General features: G+C 39.8%; 2 protein-coding genes across 3 annotated transcripts; both read left to right on the top strand.

Moving 5' to 3' along the window:
- Positions 1 to 1,840: 1,840 nt before the first annotated feature.
- Positions 1,841 to 16,914, top strand: LOC306782773 (uncharacterized protein; the record flags this gene model as incomplete). The annotated part of the gene is made up of 13 exons (XM_079276212.1): positions 1,841 to 1,946; positions 2,140 to 2,214; positions 2,364 to 2,585; positions 4,872 to 5,156; positions 5,690 to 5,911; positions 7,148 to 7,432; positions 7,966 to 8,187; positions 8,887 to 9,171; positions 9,705 to 9,926; positions 11,981 to 12,202; positions 15,576 to 15,883; positions 16,390 to 16,579; positions 16,889 to 16,914. The coding sequence occupies 13 exons, from the start codon at positions 1,841 to 1,843 to the stop codon at positions 16,912 to 16,914; spliced, it is 2,670 nt and encodes an 889-aa protein (XP_079132338.1).
- mal2 (mal, T cell differentiation protein 2) lies at positions 16,396 to 23,343 on the top strand. 2 transcript variants are annotated; one of them, XM_079275079.1, is made up of 6 exons: positions 16,396 to 16,579; positions 16,889 to 16,926; positions 18,438 to 18,780; positions 19,812 to 19,982; positions 21,069 to 21,234; positions 21,938 to 23,343. In XM_079275079.1, exons 3-6 carry the CDS (start codon positions 18,664 to 18,666, stop codon positions 22,030 to 22,032), a joined length of 549 nt encoding a protein of 182 aa, XP_079131205.1. In that variant the 5' UTR covers positions 16,396 to 16,579; positions 16,889 to 16,926; positions 18,438 to 18,663; the 3' UTR covers positions 22,033 to 23,343. The 2 variants fall into 2 exon arrangements, with proteins under 2 accessions (XP_079131205.1, XP_079131204.1); XM_079275078.1 differs by having other exon boundaries at positions 21,069 to 21,269.
- Positions 23,344 to 23,351: the final 8 nt, after the last annotated feature.

The following is a 23,351-nucleotide window of genomic DNA, read 5'->3' as shown; positions in this document are numbered from 1 at the left end:
TCCTCCAGACACATACTGTATATCACATCTCCATCTCTTTACAGAAGCAAGTGAGTTAGTACGCAATGATGGGCAGGTTAAAGCAATCATACATTTTATGTTTTACATGGTCAAAAAAGTGATTTCACAATTTGAAATGATCAATCTCTGGCAACAAAAAGTTGGGAAATGACCTTGAAATACAATAATGTGGATATTAGAGTAGTAAGAAATGTGAAAAGGTTGTCTAATGTGTGTCACTGTTGTTCTAAAATAAAATGTAGCTACATTAATTCATGACAGTCTGCAAAGTGATGAGGACAAGCACAGTCATTGACAACAATCAAGCCGCAGTATTTAAACAATGTTTTGACTTCAAGGATGCCCAAAGCGACATCCTGGAGATTGAGGTCTGGGACGAAGACGAGGGTTTGAATGGCAAAGATGACTTCACGGGAGAATGCCAGATTCAACTGCATAAACCTGACACTGAAGAGAACTGTGACTTTGAGAATGATGAAGTGTCACTGAGTGACACATGTTTTTGAAGCACAAAAAAAAGAGATAACGTTTTTTTTCTGTTTGTGTTTTTTTTAAATGGATGGATGCTTCCATTAATAATATTATTTTAAAATGAGTAGCAGAAGACAAAAAACGTTCTAGCCAATATGCCCTTTCTGTAATCTGACTCTAACATTACATACATTAAATATGACAACATATTACTGACAACTATTGAATGTATTGCCATAAAAACTGGTCATTTCTCCTCAGGAGGAACTGTAATATATTTGGTGATCCTTCACATTTCTTCATGCGCCGCAATCTGTATCGACGTCAGCACTTTTCTTATTTTGTTCCAGTAACAGGCTGCTTATTCCCATGACATGTTTCCTCTTGCTGATGTTTCTGCCCTTTGTCTGATTTTTGAGTGTTGCGCACCTTTAGGCCCCTCGAGGCGCACAACACTGAGGCCTTGCAACATATTATCGACAAAATTGCCACTTCCTTAAAAACACTTTTAAAAAAAAGTTCCTTTCAATTCACTGCAGTATCAATGACATGTAAGCATTACAATTACAGTGGTTACAATATGTGTATGATTATTCTTGTATTGTTTGTTTTTTGTGATTTTGCCTCAGTTGACCAATGACAATGAATAAGTGTCTCATCTGCCTACATCACTGACAAACCAACTGAATGTTATTGCAGGTGCTGCACTTGTTGGTTGTGTCCGATTAGTTAATACATGGTTGCTATGGATTGAATATGGGAGGACATCTCCTGCCGTTCACATTCAACGTTATTAACCTCGAACCAAGACATTATAAAAAATCAATCATGTATCATTGTTGTTGTTTGTTATGGTGTTGAACATGAACAATTGTCTTTATTTGTACAAAAACGGTGCTGTCCATATGGAGACTTTAAATATTTAAATATGGAACAATATATTTCAAGTTGCTTTGCCCTACTGTGTATAATCTGCAAGGTAACATGGCGAGCTACCAAGGCTTACCCCTTACATCCTGTTTTTTAAAACAACTAGTAAATTGCTGACTGTGCTGTAAGTGTGCCATCATTAAATGCTCAGCAGCAATCCTGATGCAAATAAAACTGTGAAGTATAGATGGTAAATGTGAAGTAATGTGGACAGTAATCTTAACAAATGATAAACATTTATGTAACTAAAGGCTTCACATATCCACTACAACTCACAACTAATATTTAAAAAATCCCAGAGTTCTGCTGACTCTCACACAAACCAACCATGTCCTTCCCACAAGTCTGTATTTGCAGTCTCAGCAAATCATTGAGCCTGAAGGGCAACTGACACAAATACTGACCACAAATTTGGGAGATGTCAGTGACATTCAGCAGCAAGTCAGGGGAGGTTGGGGAAGATAGTCTGAATCTGATGACTTCTGACAATAGACCAAAGTATGGATGGCGATCTCACATCTCAGGTAAGAGTACACATATAGCCATATTCCTGCCAATATACAGCACAACATTGAACAGAAACAGTAGCCGTAGTAATTATGAAAGTGTTTGATGAAATGTGGATGAGGACAATGTTAAACCATTCAGCTAAATTCGACATCTGCACTGCTTGTCCGTGATTTTTCATTCCCTTCTTGTGACAATTTTGTGATATAGTGTGGTGGATTGGAGCTGCTGCAGTGTGTCTGGGGTTTCTTCTGCTCATTTTGATCTTAGGCGTGGTGGCACACAGTAAGTACAATACTGCCTCAACAATGAACATAAGTACACAGCAAATACTCCTTTGAACACTTGAAATAAATCACTAAGTTTAACTTGGTGTAGCAGAAAGTCACATGATGATTTTCATGTTTTTTTATTGATTCTAAATGAACTTGCAGATTCCAGGGCTATCGGCGATCATCTGGACTCAAAGTGTGAAAACCTGATCTACAGCCTGACCATAGACAAAGACACTCTGAGCGATGAGCGGGATCAACTGAAGATTAACTCCGGCAACCTGACAAAAGAGATGGAGGTGCTCCAGAGCCAATACAACGCTATGGCGGAGAGTCGAGATAAGCTACAGCAGGAGGTCAACAGGTTGAATCTCAACAGAACAGGTAAGAAATGTACTTATGAAAGAAATTAAAACTTGAATGGAATCGTAGATTCACTACTGTAGAAAGGAAATTGAATTTAGATGCAGAAAATAGACTTGGATGGATCACACAATGCATGCTAGTATACTCCATTATGCACAAGGACCAGGATGATAACATCAGTAATTCCAACTAATGCAGCATCATTTCAGGTAACCCATTACATTTGATGCTGGTCTTATTTATTGCTGAATCTAACTGGTCTAAATATTCCTGTACTGTCTGTTTAATGTTAAACAGAACTCCTGAACACTTCCTGTGTAACTTTAAACAGACAGCACAAAAGTGTTGTATCCAAAATAGCAACTCTCAGAGTCCACGTTTTGTAAACAGCAGGCTTTTTGCAGCAAACGTGAAAGATTCATTTGCATAACTGTTCAATTCTAACCACAACTACAATATTCAGCAGAGTTGTGTAGGAATCTTAAACCAAGTGCAGGCTCACTGCATGATAGTGGAGCTATGAGTCTTTACAACACACTGCAGCTTGATCTTTGTGTTGCCACATTATAGAGAATTAATATGATGGTATAAGTGCCATTTATGATTGGGCCTCCTGTGTGAAAGGCAGTCGTGGATGCTACTGTAACAGAGTGAAGGCTAGCATCATCAATCGTCTCTGTTGGGTTTAGAGAGGTTTACACTCCAGCAGTCCCAGCCATACTCATTATCTGAGATACCATGTGTTTACCGCTCTCTTTGGTGAGTCCTCATGACCAAACTTTACAAGTAACGGTGAAAGTGAAACCATATAGCTGTCATTTCTGCCAACAAAATAAATGGTTGCAGAGTAGAAATGAGAAGCCTTGTTTTGTCTACCACGGTCTGAAATCAAGGACCCATTGTTTCAAAAATGAATAGGACTTAGAAAAGGGAGGCTAAATCTACAGGAGCTTCTGCCCCCATTTAGGTACAGTAGAGTAGCCTGTACGACGTGGAGAGTGTCAACTATTTATATGACTGCCTCTTTATCAAATTTTTAAAAATATCGATCAATGTTACATTTTCTCTTTGGTCTGATAGGCTTATGTGTTCTGGGGTGTGAGGAGTGGCCATCTTGTGTCACTTACAGAAATTAGTCTTGAGAACCTGGACTTAAGCTCACAAAACGTGTTCCCTGCTGGTCCCCAAATCTTAGCTTAAAACGAAAACAGTTTGAGGATCACAATTACTAAAATACACATGTGCTGTCTCTAGATCAGCGGTTCCCAAACTTTTTAGGCCACGCACCCCCTTCTACATCCAGACCGGGTTCACGCACCCCCAATCCCCCCCCCCCCCACACACACACCTTTAAAAAAAAAAAAAAGCAACAGAGCCGCATAAAAATCGGACTAATGAGAGAACAGTTTGCTCGCGCGTGGCGTTTGTTTACAAGATAAAAAACACAAAAAACTCTTCCTGCACCGTGCCTTCCAAAAGGTAACGGACGTACACCAGACGATTGGCCAGATTGGCCACATCTGTAGACTCGTCTACTTGCAGAGAGTAAAACTCACTCTTCTTCACGCGACCGATTAATGTAGCCAGGATGTCTTCGGACAAAGCATCGATGCGCGCGACAGTGTTGTTGGACCACGTCCAACTTGTTCGCTTCTCTCTCTCCAATCATACATTCCACCATCTCTTTAACATTTGTTTCCCTCTCCACCACCGCCTCTCCTATTACGCGGTCAGAATACTACCACAACACGCCGCCTGTCTCCGGCAGAAATGCGCTCATACACACACGCACCTCCCCAGCAACGAGGCACATCACCCGGTCACAATACCTCCAGAATGTCCCCGGGTGAAATCCGGGACTTGGTTTTATGGTTCCGAGTGGCGGGTGCTCACCCGTTGGCGCTGGGACGCGAGGTCTCGAGCCGCCCCCGCCGCGAGGCCTCGAGCCGCCCCCGCCGCGAGGCACCCGATCGTCAGGTCTGTCAGCCCTCGGAACAGGCCGCGGGGCAACAACTCGTGGGTGGCGGGGCAGAGGCGAGGCAGATCACAGAAACATCATAAAGACTAAAGTACAGCAAAGATATGTTGATGAGAAACGTATTTGTACGTCAAACACAAACGTAATCAGGGAGAAAATACGTTTGTGGTCAAACGTAATTGAGAATGCATTTTAGTTTTGGGGGAACGTAATTTTTAGGAGACGGGACTGCACCGCCATTACATCTTTTCTCTCGCGCACCCCCTAGAGGCAGCTCGCGCACCCCCAGGGGTGCGCGCACCCCACTTTGGGAATCCCTGCTCTAGATGAACCTTGCCACAAAGGATGGGAATCATTCAGAGACAAGTGCTACTTTTTCTCTCCTAATGGAGTGACTAAAACCTGGGAAAGCAGCAGAAACGACTGTAAAGAAAGAGGAGCTGACCTGATGATCATAAGCACAAAAGAAGAGCTGGATTTTGTCGTCAGAACGATTGAGAGAACCTGGATCGGTCTGTCTGACAAGGAGCAAGAGGGCAAATGGAAGTGGGTGGATGGGACTGATCTGTTAAGTGATGAATTCTGGCAAAGCGGGGAGCCCAATAATCATGGTGACAATGAGGATTGTGCCGAGGTCTCGCGTTCAACAATGAAATTTAATGACGTGCCTTGTACTACAAAGTTTTCATGGGCGTGTGAGAAATAAGGTCCTGTGGGCATTTGTTGTTTTTCAGTTGATGCCATTTAGTGCCCACCACTTTTTATGTGATTATTATTACTCTTATCTGGAAATAAATATGGTTATAGTCTGATTACAACTGTTCCTTTTAGTGTCAAATATACTGTGAATTCAGAAATGACATAAAAGGCAGTAAAATATGAATAAAGGTGATTTATCCATTTAAAATATGACGCTGAATGAGTTTTCTTTTATCCTCACATTGCCTGTTCATATTTTGTTCCTGCTTTTATCAATTATTAGCATTTCAAAGCGAAAAGTGTAATGCACATTGTTGTGTCTTCTTAAAGTTTCTTCCGCTGAGTCTAAAATGAAAAGTAAAAACCCGGAAAATTAAATAATTCATAGACTCACTACTCACTTGATGATTTGCGTGTGTTTCTTTGATTCTAAATGAACTTGCAGATTCCAGGGCTATCGGCGATCATCTGGACTCAAAGTGTGAAAACCTGATCTACAGCCTGACCATAGACAGAGACACTCTGAGCGATGAGCGGGATCAACTGAAGATTAACTCCGGCAACCTGACAAAAGAGATGGAGGTGCTCCAGAGCCAATACAACGCTATGGCGGAGAGTCGAGATAAGCTACAGCAGGAGGTCAACAGGTTGAATCTCAACAGAACAGGTAAGAAATGTACTTATGAAAGAAATTAAAACTTGAATGGAATCGTAGATTCACTACTGTAGAAAGGAAATTGAACTTAGATGCAGAAAATAGACTTGGATGGATCACACAATGCATGCTAGTATACTCCATTATGCACAAGGACCAGGATGATAACATCAGTAATTCCAACTAATGCAGCATCATTTCAGGCAACCCATTACATTTGATGCTGGTCTTATTTATTGCTGAATCTAACTGATCTAAATATTCCTGTACTGTCTGTTTAATGTTAAACAGAACTCCTGAACACTTCCTGTGTAACTTTAAACAGACAGCACAAAAGTGTTGTATCCAAAATAGCAACTCTCAGAGTCCACGTTTTGTAAACAGCAGGCTTTTTGCAGCAAAAGTGAAAGATTCATTTGCATAACTGTTAAATTCTAACCACAACTACAATATTCAGCAGAGTTGTGTAGGAATCTTAAACCAAGTGCAGGCTCACTGCATGATAGTGGAGCTATGAGTCTTTACAACACACTGCAGCTTGATCTTTGTGTTGCCACATTATAGAGAATTAATATGATGGTATAAGTACCATTTATGATTGCGCCTCCTGTGTGAAAGGCAGTCGTGGATGCTACTGTAACAGAGTGAAGGCTAGCATCATCAATCGTCTCTGTTGGGTTTAGAGAGGTTTACACTCCAGCAGTCCCAGCCATACTCATTATCTGAGATACCATGTGTTTACCGCTCTCTTTGGTGAGTCCTCATGACCAAACTTTACAAGTAACGGTGAAAGTGAAAACATATAGCTGTCATTTCTGCCAACAAAATAAATGGTTGCAGAGTAGAAATGAGAAGCCTTGTTTTGTCTACCACGGTCTGAAATCAAGGACCCATTGTTTCAAAAATGAATAGGACTTAGAAAAGGGAGGCTAAATCTACAGGAGCTTCTGCCCCCATTTAGGTACAGTAGAGTAGCCTGTACGACGTGGAGAGTGTCAACTATTTATATGACTGCCTCTTTATCAAATTTTTAAAAATATCGATCAATGTTACATTTTCTCTTTGGTCTGATAGGCTCATGTGTTCTGGGGTGTGAGGAGTGGCCATCTTGTGTCACTTACAGAAATTAGTCTTGAGAACCTGGACTTAAGCTCACAAAACGTGTTCCCTGCTGGTCCCCAAATCTTAGCTTAAAACGAAAACAGTTTGAGGATCACAATTACTAAAATACACATGTGCTGTCTCTAGATGAACCTTGCCACAAAGGATGGGAATCATTCAGAGACAAGTGCTACTTTTTCTCTCCTAATGGAGTGACTAAAACCTGGGAAAGCAGCAGAAACGACTGTAAAGAAAGAGGAGCTGACCTGATGATCATAAGCACAAAAGAAGAGCTGGATTTTGTCGTCAGAACGATTGAGAGAACCTGGATCGGTCTGTCTGACAAGGAGCAAGAGGGCAAATGGAAGTGGGTGGATGGGACTGATCTGTTAAGTGATGAATTCTGGCAAAGCGGGGAGCCCAATAATCATGGTGACAATGAGGATTGTGCCGAGGTCTCGCGTTCAACAATGAAATTTAATGACGTGCCTTGTACTACAAAGTTTTCATGGGCGTGTGAGAAATAAGGTCCTGTGGGCATTTGTTGTTTTTCAGTTGATGCCATTTAGTGCCCACCACTTTTTATGTGATTATTATTACTCTTATCTGGAAATAAATATGGTTATAGTCTGATTACAACTGTTCCTTTTAGTGTCAAATATACTGTGAATTCAGAAATGACATAAAAGGCAGTAAAATATGAATAAAGGTGATTTATCCATTTAAAATATGACGCTGAATGAGTTTTCTTTTATCCTCACATTGCCTGTTCATATTTTGTTCCTGCTTTTATCAATTATTAGCATTTCAAAGCGAAAAGTGTAATGCACATTGTTGTGTCTTCTTAAAGTTTCTTCCGCTGAGTCTAAAATGAAAAGTAAAAACCCGGAAAATTAAATAATTCATAGACTCACTACTCACTTGATGATTTGCGTGTGTTTCTTTGATTCTAAATGAACTTGCAGATTCCAGGGCTATCGGCGATCATCTGGACTCAAAGTGTGAAAACCTGATCTACAGCCTGACCATAGACAGAGACACTCTGAGCGATGAGCGAGATCAACTGAAGATTAACTCCGGCAACCTGACAAAAGAGATGGAGGTGCTCCAGAGCCAATACAACGCTATGGCGGAGAGTCGAGATAAGCTACAGCAGGAGGTCAACAGGTTGAATCTCAACAGAACAGGTAAGAAATGTACTTATGAAAGAAATTAAAACTTGAATGTAATCGTAGATTCACGACTGTGGAAAGGAAATTGAACTTAGATGCAGAAAATAGACTTGGATGGATCACACAATGCATGCTAGTATACTCCATTATGCACAAGGACCAGGATGATAACATCAGTAATTCTAACTAATGCAGCATCATTTCAGGCAACCCATTACATTTGATGCTGGTCTTATTTATTGCTGAATCTAACTGGTCTAAATATTCCTGTACTGTCTGTTTAATGTTAAACAGAACTCCTGAACACTTCCTGTGTAACTTTAAACAGACAGCACAAAAGTGTTGTATCCAAAATAGCAACTCTCAGAGAATGAATCGGACTTTGAAATGGGAGGCTAAATCTACAGGAGCTTCTGCCCCCATTTAGGTACAGTAGAGTAGCCTGTACGACGTGGAGAGTGTCAACTATTTATATGACTGCCTCTTTATCAAATTTTTAAAAATATCGATCAATGTTACATTTTCTCTTTGGTCTGATAGGCTCATGTGTTCTGGGGTGTGAGGAGTGGCCATCTTGTGTCACTTACAGAAATTAGTCTTGAGAACCTGGACTTAAGCTCACAAAACGTGTTCCCTGCTGGTCCCCAAATCTTAGCTTAAAACGAAAACAGTTTGAGGATCACAATTACTAAAATACACATGTGCTGTCTCTAGATGAACCTTGCCACAAAGGATGGGAATCATTCAGAGACAAGTGCTACTTTTTCTCTCCTAATGGAGTGACTAAAACCTGGGAAAGCAGCAGAAACGACTGTAAAGAAAGAGGAGCTGACCTGATGATCATAAGCACAAAAGAAGAGCTGGATTTTGTCGTCAGAACGATTGAGAGAACCTGGATCGGTCTGTCTGACAAGGAGCAAGAGGGCAAATGGAAGTGGGTGGATGGGACTGATCTGTTAAGTGATGAATTCTGGCAAAGCGGGGAGCCCAATAATCATGGTGACAATGAGGATTGTGCCGAGGTCTCGCGTTCAACAATGAAATTTAATGACGTGCCTTGTACTACAAAGTTTTCATGGGCGTGTGAGAAATAAGGTCCTGTGGGCATTTGTTGTTTTTCAGTTGATGCCATTTAGTGCCCACCACTTTTTATGTGATTATTATTACTCTTATCTGGAAATAAATATGGTTATAGTCTGATTACAACTGTTCCTTTTAGTGTCAAATATACTGTGAATTCAGAAATGACATAAAAGGCAGTAAAATATGAATAAAGGTGATTTATCCATTTAAAATATGACGCTGAATGAGTTTTCTTTTATCCTCACATTGCCTGTTCATATTTTGTTCCTGCTTTTATCAATTATTAGCATTTCAAAGCGAAAAGTGTAATGCACATTGTTGTGTCTTCTTAAAGTTTCTTCCGCTGAGTCTAAAATGAAAAGTAAAAACCCGGAAAATTAAATAATTCATAGACTCACTACTCACTTGATGATTTGCGTGTGTTTCTTTGATTCTAAATGAACTTGCAGATTCCAGGGCTATCGGCGATCATCTGGACTCAAAGTGTGAAAACCTGATCTACAGCCTGACCATAGACAGAGACACTCTGAGCGATGAGCGAGATCAACTGAAGATTAACTCCGGCAACCTGACAAAAGAGATGGAGGTGCTCCAGAGCCAATACAACGCTATGGCGGAGAGTCGAGATAAGCTACAGCAGGAGGTCAACAGGTTGAATCTCAACAGAACAGGTAAGAAATGTACTTATGAAAGAAATTAAAACTTGAATGGAATCGTAGATTCACTACTGTAGAAAGGAAATTGAACTTAGATGCAGAAAATAGACTTGGATGGATCACACAATGCATGCTAGTATACTCCATTATGCACAAGGACCAGGATGATAACATCAGTAATTCCAACTAATGCAGCATCATTTCAGGCAACCCATTACATTTGATGCTGGTCTTATTTATTGCTGAATCTAACTGATCTAAATATTCCTGTACTGTCTGTTTAATGTTAAACAGAACTCCTGAACACTTCCTGTGTAACTTTAAACAGACAGCACAAAAGTGTTGTATCCAAAATAGCAACTCTCAGAGTCCACGTTTTGTAAACAGCAGGCTTTTTGCAGCAAAAGTGAAAGATTCATTTGCATAACTGTTAAATTCTAACCACAACTACAATATTCAGCAGAGTTGTGTAGGAATCTTAAACCAAGTGCAGGCTCACTGCATGATAGTGGAGCTATGAGTCTTTACAACACACTGCAGCTTGATCTTTGTGTTGCCACATTATAGAGAATTAATATGATGGTATAAGTACCATTTATGATTGCGCCTCCTGTGTGAAAGGCAGTCGTGGATGCTACTGTAACAGAGTGAAGGCTAGCATCATCAATCGTCTCTGTTGGGTTTAGAGAGGTTTACACTCCAGCAGTCCCAGCCATACTCATTATCTGAGATACCATGTGTTTACCGCTCTCTTTGGTGAGTCCTCATGACCAAACTTTACAAGTAACGGTGAAAGTGAAAACATATAGCTGTCATTTCTGCCAACAAAATAAATGGTTGCAGAGTAGAAATGAGAAGCCTTGTTTTGTCTACCACGGTCTGAAATCAAGGACCCATTGTTTCAAAAATGAATAGGACTTAGAAAAGGGAGGCTAAATCTACAGGAGCTTCTGCCCCCATTTAGGTACAGTAGAGTAGCCTGTACGACGTGGAGAGTGTCAACTATTTATATGACTGCCTCTTTATCAAATTTTTAAAAATATCGATCAATGTTACATTTTCTCTTTGGTCTGATAGGCTCATGTGTTCTGGGGTGTGAGGAGTGGCCATCTTGTGTCACTTACAGAAATTAGTCTTGAGAACCTGGACTTAAGCTCACAAAACGTGTTCCCTGCTGGTCCCCAAATCTTAGCTTAAAACGAAAACAGTTTGAGGATCACAATTACTAAAATACACATGTGCTGTCTCTAGATGAACCTTGCCACAAAGGATGGGAATCATTCAGAGACAAGTGCTACTTTTTCTCTCCTAATGGAGTGACTAAAACCTGGGAAAGCAGCAGAAACGACTGTAAAGAAAGAGGAGCTGACCTGATGATCATAAGCACAAAAGAAGAGCTGGATTTTGTCGTCAGAACGATTGAGAGAACCTGGATCGGTCTGTCTGACAAGGAGCAAGAGGGCAAATGGAAGTGGGTGGATGGGACTGATCTGTTAAGTGATGAATTCTGGCAAAGCGGGGAGCCCAATAATCATGGTGACAATGAGGATTGTGCCGAGGTCTCGCGTTCAACAATGAAATTTAATGACGTGCCTTGTACTACAAAGTTTTCATGGGCGTGTGAGAAATAAGGTCCTGTGGGCATTTGTTGTTTTTCAGTTGATGCCATTTAGTGCCCACCACTTTTTATGTGATTATTATTACTCTTATCTGGAAATAAATATGGTTATAGTCTGATTACAACTGTTCCTTTTAGTGTCAAATATACTGTGAATTCAGAAATGACATAAAAGGCAGTAAAATATGAATAAAGGTGATTTATCCATTTAAAATATGACGCTGAATGAGTTTTCTTTTATCCTCACATTGCCTGTTCATATTTTGTTCCTGCTTTTATCAATTATTAGCATTTCAAAGCGAAAAGTGTAATGCACATTGTTGTGTCTTCTTAAAGTTTCTTCCGCTGAGTCTAAAATGAAAAGTAAAAACCCGGAAAATTAAATAATTCATAGACTCACTACTCACTTGATGATTTGCGTGTGTTTCTTTGATTCTAAATGAACTTGCAGATTCCAGGGCTATCGGCGATCATCTGGACTCAAAGTGTGAAAACCTGATCTACAGCCTGACCATAGACAGAGACACTCTGAGCGATGAGCGAGATCAACTGAAGATTAACTCCGGCAACCTGACAAAAGAGATGGAGGTGCTCCAGAGCCAATACAACGCTATGGCGGAGAGTCGAGATAAGCTACAGCAGGAGGTCAACAGGTTGAATCTCAACAGAACAGGTAAGAAATGTACTTATGAAAGAAATTAAAACTTGAATGTAATCGTAGATTCACGACTGTGGAAAGGAAATTGAACTTAGATGCAGAAAATAGACTTGGATGGATCACACAATGCATGCTAGTATACTCCATTATGCACAAGGACCAGGATGATAACATCAGTAATTCTAACTAATGCAGCATCATTTCAGGCAACCCATTACATTTGATGCTGGTCTTATTTATTGCTGAATCTAACTGGTCTAAATATTCCTGTACTGTCTGTTTAATGTTAAACAGAACTCCTGAACACTTCCTGTGTAACTTTAAACAGACAGCACAAAAGTGTTGTATCCAAAATAGCAACTCTCAGAGAATGAATCGGACTTTGAAATGGGAGGCTAAATCTACAGGAGCTTCTGCCCCCATTTAGGTACAGTAGAGTAGCCTGTACGACGTGGAGAGTGTCAACTATTTATATGACTGCCTCTTTATCAAATTTTTAAAAATATCGATCAATGTTACATTTTCTCTTTGGTCTGATAGGCTCATGTGTTCTGGGGTGTGAGGAGTGGCCACCTTGTGTCACTTACAGAAATTAGTCTTGAGAACCTGGTCTTAAGCTCACAAAACGTGTTCCCTGCTGGTCCCCAAATCTTAGCTTGAAACAAAAACAGTTTCAGGACCACAATTACTAAAATACACATGTGCTGTCTCATCATAATAAGACCCATAACATCAAACCTGGCTGGAACGAGTCTGTAGTTGAGTATCGTGCTGAAGCCTGTGAAGCCTTCAAATCATGGGCTCTAGCTGGTAGACCCAGACAAGGACCAGTGCTTGAGTACAAGAAGCTCACCAATGCAAGATATAAGTATGCCATTCGCTTCATTTGCAAGAATGATCAAGCCATGAGCGCTGACTCCATGGCCAAGAAGCTGCTAAGCAACAACGTAGTTGATTTTTGGAAAGAAGTGAGAGCTCTTAACTGTAAAACATCTTTACCATGCACTATAGATGGAATATCAGGAACAGACAACATTGCTGAGTTATGGCGACATCATTATAGCACCTTATTTAACTGCATCAAAAGTGATTTGTACAGCGTGGACAGTTCTGAGAGTAATGAGTGAATGGTAATTACATCATATGAGGTGCACCAAGCTATCAATAAACTGTCTGAAGGCAAAGCAAGTGGCTTAGACCATATTACTGCTGAACACCTTAAATATGCTAGTCCGAGGTTAGCTCCTCTCCTCGCTATTTGTTTTACTGGCTTCATGATTCACGGCTTGTTACCAGACTCAATGCTGTCTGTTCTCTTAGTGCCAGTCATCAAAAACAAAGCTGGTAAAGTATGTAGCCTAGAGAATTACAGGCCCATTGCTTTGGCCAGCGTCCTGTCAAAAGTCCTAGAAAGAATTATGCTGGACAGAATACAGGACTTCATCACCTCCACAGATAACCAGTTCGGCTTCAAAGCCAAACATGGCACTGACTTGTGTTTATATGCCTTAAAGGAAATTCTAAACAAATACAGAGGTCAAAACTCATCACTTCTTATGTGTTTTATTGATGCCTCCAAAGCTTTTGATCGTGTTAATCATAGTAAATTATTTTTTAAACTGAGCCAAAGAGGTGTCCCCACATACATAGTGAGAATTCTGGCTTACTGGTATGCGCACCACAGTATGCAAGTAAAATGGGGTAAAAGTGTGTCAGCCCCATTTGGGGTTAGCAATGGTGTCAGACAAGTTCTGTTTAATCTGTATATTGATGATCTGTCCAAGCAACTGAAAGCCTGTAACACTGGGTGCATGATTGGATATACTCTGGTTAATCACATCATGTCTGCAGATGATCTGGTGATCTTTAGTCCTTCTAGCGCTGGTCTTCAGCAGCTCCTCACTATATGTACTGTGTACGGTGTGGAACATGACATCAAATACAACGCCAGTAAGAGTGCTATCCTGATCTGTAGAACTAAAGAGGACAAATGTCTAAACTTCCCTGACTTCAAATTGTCTGACAATAATCTTGGTGTCTGTAGTGAAGTCAAATATCTCGTTCATTTTTTAACAGAACACATGTCTGATGATAACGACATTTCCAGGCAATGTGGTATGATGTATGCACAAGCAGACAGTCTCTCACGCAAGTTTGGTCTGTGTACTGATGGAGTGAAGATGTCTCTGTTCAGAGCATATTGTACTCCACTCTACACTGCACACTTGTGGTCAAACTACAGAAAAAAGAGTTTACAGAGACTTCAAGTGGCGTACAATGACGCCATGAGAATACTTTTAAAGAGAACGAGATGGAGTAGTGCCAGTGAAATGTTTGTGGCTGCACGAGTCAACACTTTCCAAACAGTTTTAAGAAATCTCATGTACAAATTCATCTGTCGACTGAATGACTATATAAATGGGATCATACTTGTTTTAACCAACATAAGGTTTAGCACCACACGCTACCAGTCCCAGCTGTGGCGACATTGGTACAGCTGTCTCTTTGTAAGGCATTGCTAGGCCTATGTACTTTTATTGTTTGTGTCTGTCTTTTTATGTATCTGTCTGTTTGGACCCCGAGTCTGAAATAAAGTCTATCTATCTATCTATCTATCTATCTATCTATCTATCTATCTATCTATCTATCTATCTATCTATCTATCTATCTATCTATCTATCTATCTATCTATCTATCTATCTATCTATCTATCTATCTATCTATCTATCTATCTATCTATCTATCTATCTATCTATCTATCTATCTATCTATCTATCTATCTATCTATCTATCTATCTATCTATCTATCTATCTATCTATCTATCTATCTATCTATCTATCTATCTATCTATCTATCTATCTATCTATCTATCTATCTATCTATCTATCTATCTATCTATCTATCTATCTATCTATCTATCTATCTATCTATCTATCTATCTATCTATCTATCTATCTATCTATCTATCTATCTATCTATCTATCTATCTATCTATCTATCTATCTATCTATCTATCTATCTATCTATCTATCTATCTATCTATCTATCTATCTATCTATCTATCTATCTATCTATCTATCTATCTATCTATCTATCTATCTATCTATCTATCTATCTATCTATCTATCTATCTATCTATCTATCTATCTATCTATCTATCTATCTATCTATCTATCTATCTATCTATCTATCTATCTATCTATCTATCTATCTATCTATCTATCTATCTATCTATCTATCTATCTATCTATCTATCTATCTATCTATCTATCTATCTATCTATCTATCTATCTATCTATCTATCTATCTATCTATCTATCTATCTATCTATCTATCTATCTATCTATCTATCTATCTATCTATCTATCTATCTATCTATCTATCTAGATCAACCTTGCCACAAAGGATGGGAATCATTCAGAGACAAGTGCTACTTTTTCTCTCCTAATGGAGTGACTAAAACCTGGGAAAGCAGCAGAAACGACTGTAAAGAAAGAGGAGCTGACCTGATGATCATAAGCACAAAAGAAGAGCTGGATTTTGTCGTCAGAACGATTGAGAGAACCTGGATCGGTCTGTCTGACAAGGAGCAAGAGGGCAAATGGAAGTGGGTGGATGGGACTGATCTGTTAAGTGATGAATTCTGGCAAAGCGGGGAGCCCAATAATCATGGTGACAATGAGGATTGTGCCGAGGTCTCGCGTTCAGCAATGAAATTTAATGACGTGCCTTGTACTACAAAGTTTTCATGGGCGTGTGAGAAATAAGGTCCTGTGGGCATTTGTTGTTTTTCAGTTGATGCCATTTAGTGCCCACCACTTTTTATGTGATTATTATTACTCTTATCTGGAAATAAATATGGTTATAGTCTGATTACAACTGTTCCTTTTAGTGTCAAATATACTGTGAATTCAGAAATGACATAAAAGGCACTAAAATATAAATAAAGGTGATTTATCCATTTAAAAAATGACGCTGAATGAGTTTTCTTTTACCCTCACACTGTTCATATTTTGTTCCTGTTTTTGTCAATTATTAGCATTTCAAAGCGAAAAGTGTAATTCACATTGTTGTGTCTTCTTAAAGTTTCTTCCGCTGATTCTAAAATGAAAAGTAAAAACCCGGAAAATTAAATAATTCATAGACTCACTACTCACTTGATGATTTGCGTGTGTTTCTTTGATTCTAAATGAACTTGCAGAAGTGTGAAAACCTGATCTACAGCCTGACCATAGACAGAGACACTCTGAGCGATGAGCGAGATCAACTGAAGATTAACTCCGGCAACCTGACAAAAGAGATGGAGGTGCTCCAGAGCCAATACAACGCTATGGCGGAGAGTCGAGATAAGCTACAGCAGGAGGTCAACAGGTTGAATCTCAACAGAACAGGTAAGAAATGTACTTATGAAAGAAATTAAAACTTGAATGTAATCGTAGATTCACTGCTGTAGAAAGGAAATTGAACATAGATGCAGAAAATAGACTTGGATGGATCACACAATGCATGCTAGTATACTCCATTATGCACAAGGACCAGGATGATAACATCAGTAATTCTAACTAATGCAGCATCATTTCAGGCAACCCATTACATTTGATGCTGGTCTTATTTATTGCTGAATCTAACTGGTCTAAATATTCCTGTACTGTCTGTTATATTTCACAATTTACCTAATCTGGCTTCCTGTTGTTCCACAGATGACTGTGCGGCCTCCAGAGACTAACCGCAGACTACGGTAAATGACTTTCCATGTGAACTGTGACAAATATGTGATCTCAAAACTTCTTTGATGCTCAAAAAAAAGAGAATCGGCCCTGAAAAAGATTTCTAATCTAGCAGTGCTGATCTTTCAAACAATTGTCTTTTATTGCATGTCAGGATACAGGGGTCTGATACCGGTCGTATTGATTCTAACTGCCAGCCACTAAAGTGAACTAAGCTCAGTGCCCTTTAAGAGGTTATATCAACATTGGTTCACATAAACCAAGTCCTGGCTAAACATTAACTCCATGTGGATTATAAGAAACTGCTCACCAACTGAATTAACAACATAGCAATTTCACGTCGCCGTGTGATGAAGAAAAACTGTGTTCCCAACAAAATACCCTCCAATACTTAACGTTTCAGTTCCATGTTTTAGTGCAAACGTGGTAAATGTCTGCTTTGGCAATATGTTCCCTTCTCTCCTCAGCGGTTACGCTAACCTTTAAGGTAATATTTACCTTTCAAACGTATTTGCTCATGCACTGGGAAAGTTAACCAGTGCACATGCCATTGTTTCTTAGCCTCAGTGTGAAATCAATGTCATCAGTATAGCCACGAGTCCAACTAATTGATTTTTCCTCTCATTAATGTTTCTGTTCTCTGCTGGTAAATGCTCACACAGGAGCCAAGTGCTCCAACACACTGTCAAAATGGGAGTAAAATTGCTGCCTTCAGTTGATGTTGGAATTACCAGAAATACAAGATGAATATACCGTTTATAATGTGAATGATTGCGCACTTATCAACAATTGACATTTAATGTGTGGAGAGCATAAAACCATTAAACAATTGGAGGAGTAAAAGAGTAATCCGTCAATGGTGTTTCATCATTGCAAACACACCCTGAAGTCTTTTATAACATCATTGATATACTACCTTACTTATGTATGATGCAGACAGCAGATTTATTCGGCCAAAATCAAATCTATTGGCATGTTATAACCTTTGAAAAACATTTCAATTCAAGGCTTGTCTGAGCGGAGATGAAAATACATTTGATCGTAATTCATTATGGGCAATGGATTTAAGAATCCCTCTCGAAAAGCAACTTCTACCAAATAAATTCATTCAAATCTTAGTTTCAGGATTTTTTTATCGCATTTTATCGGCTTCATCCTGCATCAACACAGCGAAAAAACTCCACTACAAGTAAAAGTCCTGCATTCATATACTTACTTAGGTGAAGGTATTATTACCAAAAAACCGACTTAAAGTATCAAAAGTAAAAGTACTCCCTGGCAAAAGTAATGATCCCTGGCAGTGTTTGACTATCATGATGTATTGTATGTGTCTCAGAGGGCTTTAAAATAGTTTATTTATCTTAAAGAATAAATGATAGACTATGGTGGTGGATGGATTATGATCATCTGTTTTAAATGTATGGGTATAATTGAATCTACTCCAGCTATGATCCATTATAATCATCATCACAAGCAAAACGTTGTCGTTATTTCTCACACGGACACATGGCATTCATGAAAGGATTTATCTGGGTGTCGGAGCTTCCGTGAGGTCCTTGAATGCAGCGCTGGTTTCCAGGGAGTGGCACCTGCACCTGTCCGACCTGTTTCCGGGGGACACATGACTCCGGAGGAATTTCCCTCGCTGCTCCCGTCCTTTGTCCGACGGAGTGTTTTCAGTGGGAGACGGAGGGTGAGAGCCAGAGGAGAGGGGGAGTCCGAGAGAAGAGAGAGAGGGCGATATAGAGATGTCGGAACCAGCCACTAATCCCGCTGCCACCTCGTTCCCAGCGCCAATTGTTTCCCTACCTTTGGGACTGGAAGTATTCAGAACTTACTCTGGAGCCCTCATTTGTGTAGAAATAGTAAGTGTGATTTTTTTTTTTTAAATAGAGAGCTTATTTATGTTCAGCTGCGTGTTATAGTCTTATCAGTGACCTCAGTGCTGTTGTAGTAACAGGCTACTCTGCAGGACCTTCAGTCACTATCAATAATTAATGACCTTATATGTTGTCAGGCTATTCATCTGTGATGAATCTGTGACTGCTCACTGTTTAAACGTCGTTAACACACTGATCTTCACTGTCATTGCCTCACTTCTTTTTTTTGTTACTTTCACTTGACAGCCAAAGCAAGGGCAAATGGCGCCAAGACTGTTTCATAGACCAGTGCAGGCCTGTAAAAAGGCCTCATTTCTAATGAACATCACATTATTTAACGGTGTCTTTACATGCTGTCTAAGCAAATGATGATTTTGACTACCGGTACTTATCTATCGGCCTGTTTGCAGTTCAGTGCCTTGCATATATATTACAATAGGCCCTCAGATGGAAAGAGTGTCATTTAAATGCCGGGCTGTGGCTGTTATCAGCGTGCACCCATATAACGTCTTTCCCAACGCCTATCATTAACCACAGCAGGTATGGCTGTAGATAGTTGGGAAGTTCCATAACACCATCTTCTTTCGTGTTTTAATCCACTGTGTTGACTTCATGTTTGCCCCGATGTCCAAAATACACCATGTCAAACACCACATGTGTTGCTCTGCCTTGGATTCTGTCACCAATGCCAGTGCTGTTAGCAGGAGGCAACACTGGTGTGAAAAGCAGAGTGCATTGTAAGCAACATTTTCAGACAACGCGAAACCTCGTAAGTTATTGATGCACCAACAGACGTGATATTCATTGAGCCACAGCTGTTACAGGTCACCTTACATTCACAATATTCTAATGATTTCCATATCAGTGACGTATACAGATTTTAGATTTGGCATTCGTAGGTGCAATACAGGCTACATATCTAGAGTTATCATAAATAGTTGACAACAAGCCTGTGACTATGTTACTGAGTCCTCTTCAACACGATGACCATTGTGAGTGTTTGATTCTATCCCCAGTTATTTGGGGGTCTGGTATGGATCCTGGTGGCTTCCTCCAACGTGCCCGTGCCTCTGCTGCAGGGCTGGGTGATGTTTGTGTCCCTCACCGCCTTCCTCCTGTCCTCCGCCTACCTCTTGCTCTTCGTCACCGGCCTGGCTGACCGCATCAACACCGACTGGAACGTCTTGGTGAGATGTCGATACAGCGGATAGCTGATCAGTCAGAGCAGTCATGCATTCGTGCATCCTTCCATCTATCAGTCCAGCTCGATATATGCACAGCTGTCTAGCTCTCTGTCTTTTTAGCGTGCAGTCGATCTGTCTAGGATTGACATGGCACGAAAAAATAACCAGACTGAAATTAGCACTGACATTTAAAGGGACTCTGCAGTCCCTTTAAATGGCATCACTTCAGGCTTTTGGTAATTGTGACTTCGTGTTTTTGTTTCTGTTCTCTGGTGTTTTATACAGTAGATTAACTTGTTGGGTGATTAATTGCTTAATTGAGCAAATAGTCTTCAGATCAATCGATAATAACCGACATGTAGATGTGACGTATAGCTTATCAAATGTAAATAACAAGAAATCACCACTAGAAAACAGTCTCATTGTATCATTAGAGCATATTCTATTAGTGCAGTAACTGCTATGATTATATCTGTGAGAGATTAAAGTGAGAACCTGTGCCATGCTGTCGCGTTATGTCATTGTAGTGTACTCTGTGTTAGGTCTGGGCTCTCAGACACAACAAGCCCTTCCTCAGGCTCCGGGCCTTGCTCCCAGGAGTAGCCAGGGGTTGCTTGTTTGTTTTCAGCTGAACAATGAGTGACATGGATGATGAGCTCACACCAAAGGGCAACAAAGGCCTGCCTGTAGGCCCGCCCGGGTCGCACAGTCGACAGCACAAACTCTCATTAACCTTCTTGACTCTCTGACACTCCCTCTCTCCCTCTGTGACTCATAATCCACCTTTATTCTTTCTCAATAGGAAGGTTTCCAAATCACTTTTTTATTCTCTCGTTCTTTCTTTGCCGTGTTTGTTGCCTCTCCCATGTTGTGCTTTGTAATTAATGTAAACGCTTGATGCGTTGACTGATTGGCCCGGTTTGTTATGTGAATGCCAAAGTCCAGGTAGCTGCAGAGCTCAGAGCGTTGTCTGATAATTGTCCAATGGGACGAAACACACATGTTGCCCATTCTTTGCTCCCATCTGCTGCACCTACTTGAACTTTTTTGGTATTTATTGCTAATGCATTCTCTCTTCTTTTCCTTCAGGATGTGTTTTACCATTTTATGGCTTTGCTTTTCTACTTTGCTGCCTTTGTGTTGGAGGCAGCAACCACAGCAGCCAATGGAGGAGCCAACATCACGCCACTGCCCAACAGCACTGAGACCGTCTTGTGTATAACCTACCCTCGGGGCAATATATTCACAGTGATGAGTGAGAAGCAGTACAGTATTAATGTTGCAGCCACGGTGAGTGCTATATATATCGTTTCAAATGAAGTCTGTAGCGCAGTGCATATGCATCATTTGTGCATTTGAACTAATATTGTCATAACGCACTCACAGTACTATCTGAATGACTACAGCCCGATGTCAAACCTCTTTGTTGACTTTGTTTGCTGAGGTAGGGTAGTTCCTGAAAGAATCAAGATAATAATCATAGTTTTACTAAAGGTGAATTCATTATAATCTTTAAAGGAAAACTAAAATCTGACATCAGCCTTGTTACTCTTTCAGGCTGTAGCAGAAACACCTCAGCTGACTCATCTGCATGAACATAGTATCCTCCCTGCTTTTTGTCTTGTTTGGGTTTTTATCTTTGCATGCAACTTTTGAATGTGAAAGACCTAAAATGTCCTTCAATAAACAGAATATTGTGCGCATGCTATGAGCGACAACGAATGAAACAGTCAGTTCGGTCGGATGTGTAGGGTTACGTGAGGTTCCAGTAGGTCGTTTTAGCTGCTGATTAGAATAACAAAGACGTCTTAAGATGAGCCTGTTGACACTAGTAATGGATTCATCTTTTTAATGTTAGTTAATAAAAGTTGCAGTTAGCAAATGTAAGTAAAATTGACTGGGTTTGTCTGACCAATTGTTGTTGTTTTGCTTTCTCTCCTTTTGTCTGCTTGTCCCAGGTATTTGCATTTGTGGTGACACTCTGCTACGGCTGCAGCATGGTGATGGGCTTCAAGAGGTGGAGGATGTAACCTTGAAATCCAGCACAAACTAGTTTTTATAACTGCTTCGTAACTTCAGCGTGTATTAAAACATCAGCCACACCATCGAGATCTCCATTGAAAGTCCTACTATTCAGTTCAGTGACAACATTGTTATTTCCTGATGGGAAACTAATATCCTCAGAGGTATATATAATATAGGTGAGAAGATTTCTGAGCAATAATATTCCTGCAGAGATTCTCCTTCTGTGCTATTGGAAGGTTTGGGTTCAGGTAGTCACAGTCTGGGCTGTTAAAGGAATTTTAGGACAGGGTTAAAGAAGAGCAGGTTGTTAACATAACCTTGTATGTACAAGGCTATACAGGGTGATTTTGCAAGATATGATCGATGCTTGTGACAGTTATGGTTTTGTTTTCGGTCCATCATACAAATACTGCCCCATTTCTTCCTCATTGGAAGGGAATACTTCCCATTTCCAATAACACATAAGCACGCCTATGTATGCTGCTTGTAGGTTATGCTCAGCAGAACATTAAAGTGATGGTGCAATTTAAGACCATAATATTGGCCCATGTCCTGAGTCACATCCTCATTGGAGGGAATGTTTCCCTTTTCCTATCACAAAAAAACATGCCTATGTATGCTGCAAATGGGTTATGCACAACAGAGCAAGTGATGGTGATTTGTCAGAAAGAGCCTAAAAGGCAGCATGAGTGTTTCCTCTGTCCTCTGGTTACCTTGGTGCTAAACTCACTCTAGCTGTAACACGAATGACTGTTATTACATTTTCATGTGGCCACTATTTAATGAGAGTTGATCTGATATTTAAATTTCAAAATTGTAATTTCTTTTTGTGAGCTTTTTGTCAAATAGATAGATTCCCGGTTAACATTAGTCACAAAATAATATCTGCTGCTGTTTAACTGTTCTTTCTGAGTGCTGTCCTATGTGGCTAACTCCACTGTGACTTACTGATACATATTATTTGACCAAAGTATTAGTTGAATACATCTGTCATTCTATTGAATTATACTTGAAACTAATCATTTAATCTGACCATCAATAAAAAAGCCTTTGTCAACTACTATATATTAAACAGTGACCATTATCTAATGGATCATTTAAGTACGTATCGTATGTGTATAGGGTTTGATCCTTATTGTAACTGTGATGATGCATTATAAAATCCAAAATCAATAACTATCTTGCTACATGATTTAGTCGCTGTATTTACTGTTTAATTTTGTTTGCATCAGACTATTAAATGTTATTGATTTAAAAATCGTTTGCAATTATTTTTTTCTGTTTTTTGACACCTGCTGCCTGGTTGGTTTTTTGCCATTTTTAATGTTTTAATTTTAGAACTACCGA

The sequence above is a fragment of the Melanostigma gelatinosum genome (genome assembly GCF_949748355.1).
Source record: "Melanostigma gelatinosum genome assembly, chromosome: 9".
Classification (NCBI taxonomy): Eukaryota; Metazoa; Chordata; class Actinopteri; order Perciformes; family Zoarcidae; genus Melanostigma; species Melanostigma gelatinosum.
Note: the sequence above shows the minus strand (reverse complement) of the source record. Positions and strands in the feature narration are given on the sequence as shown.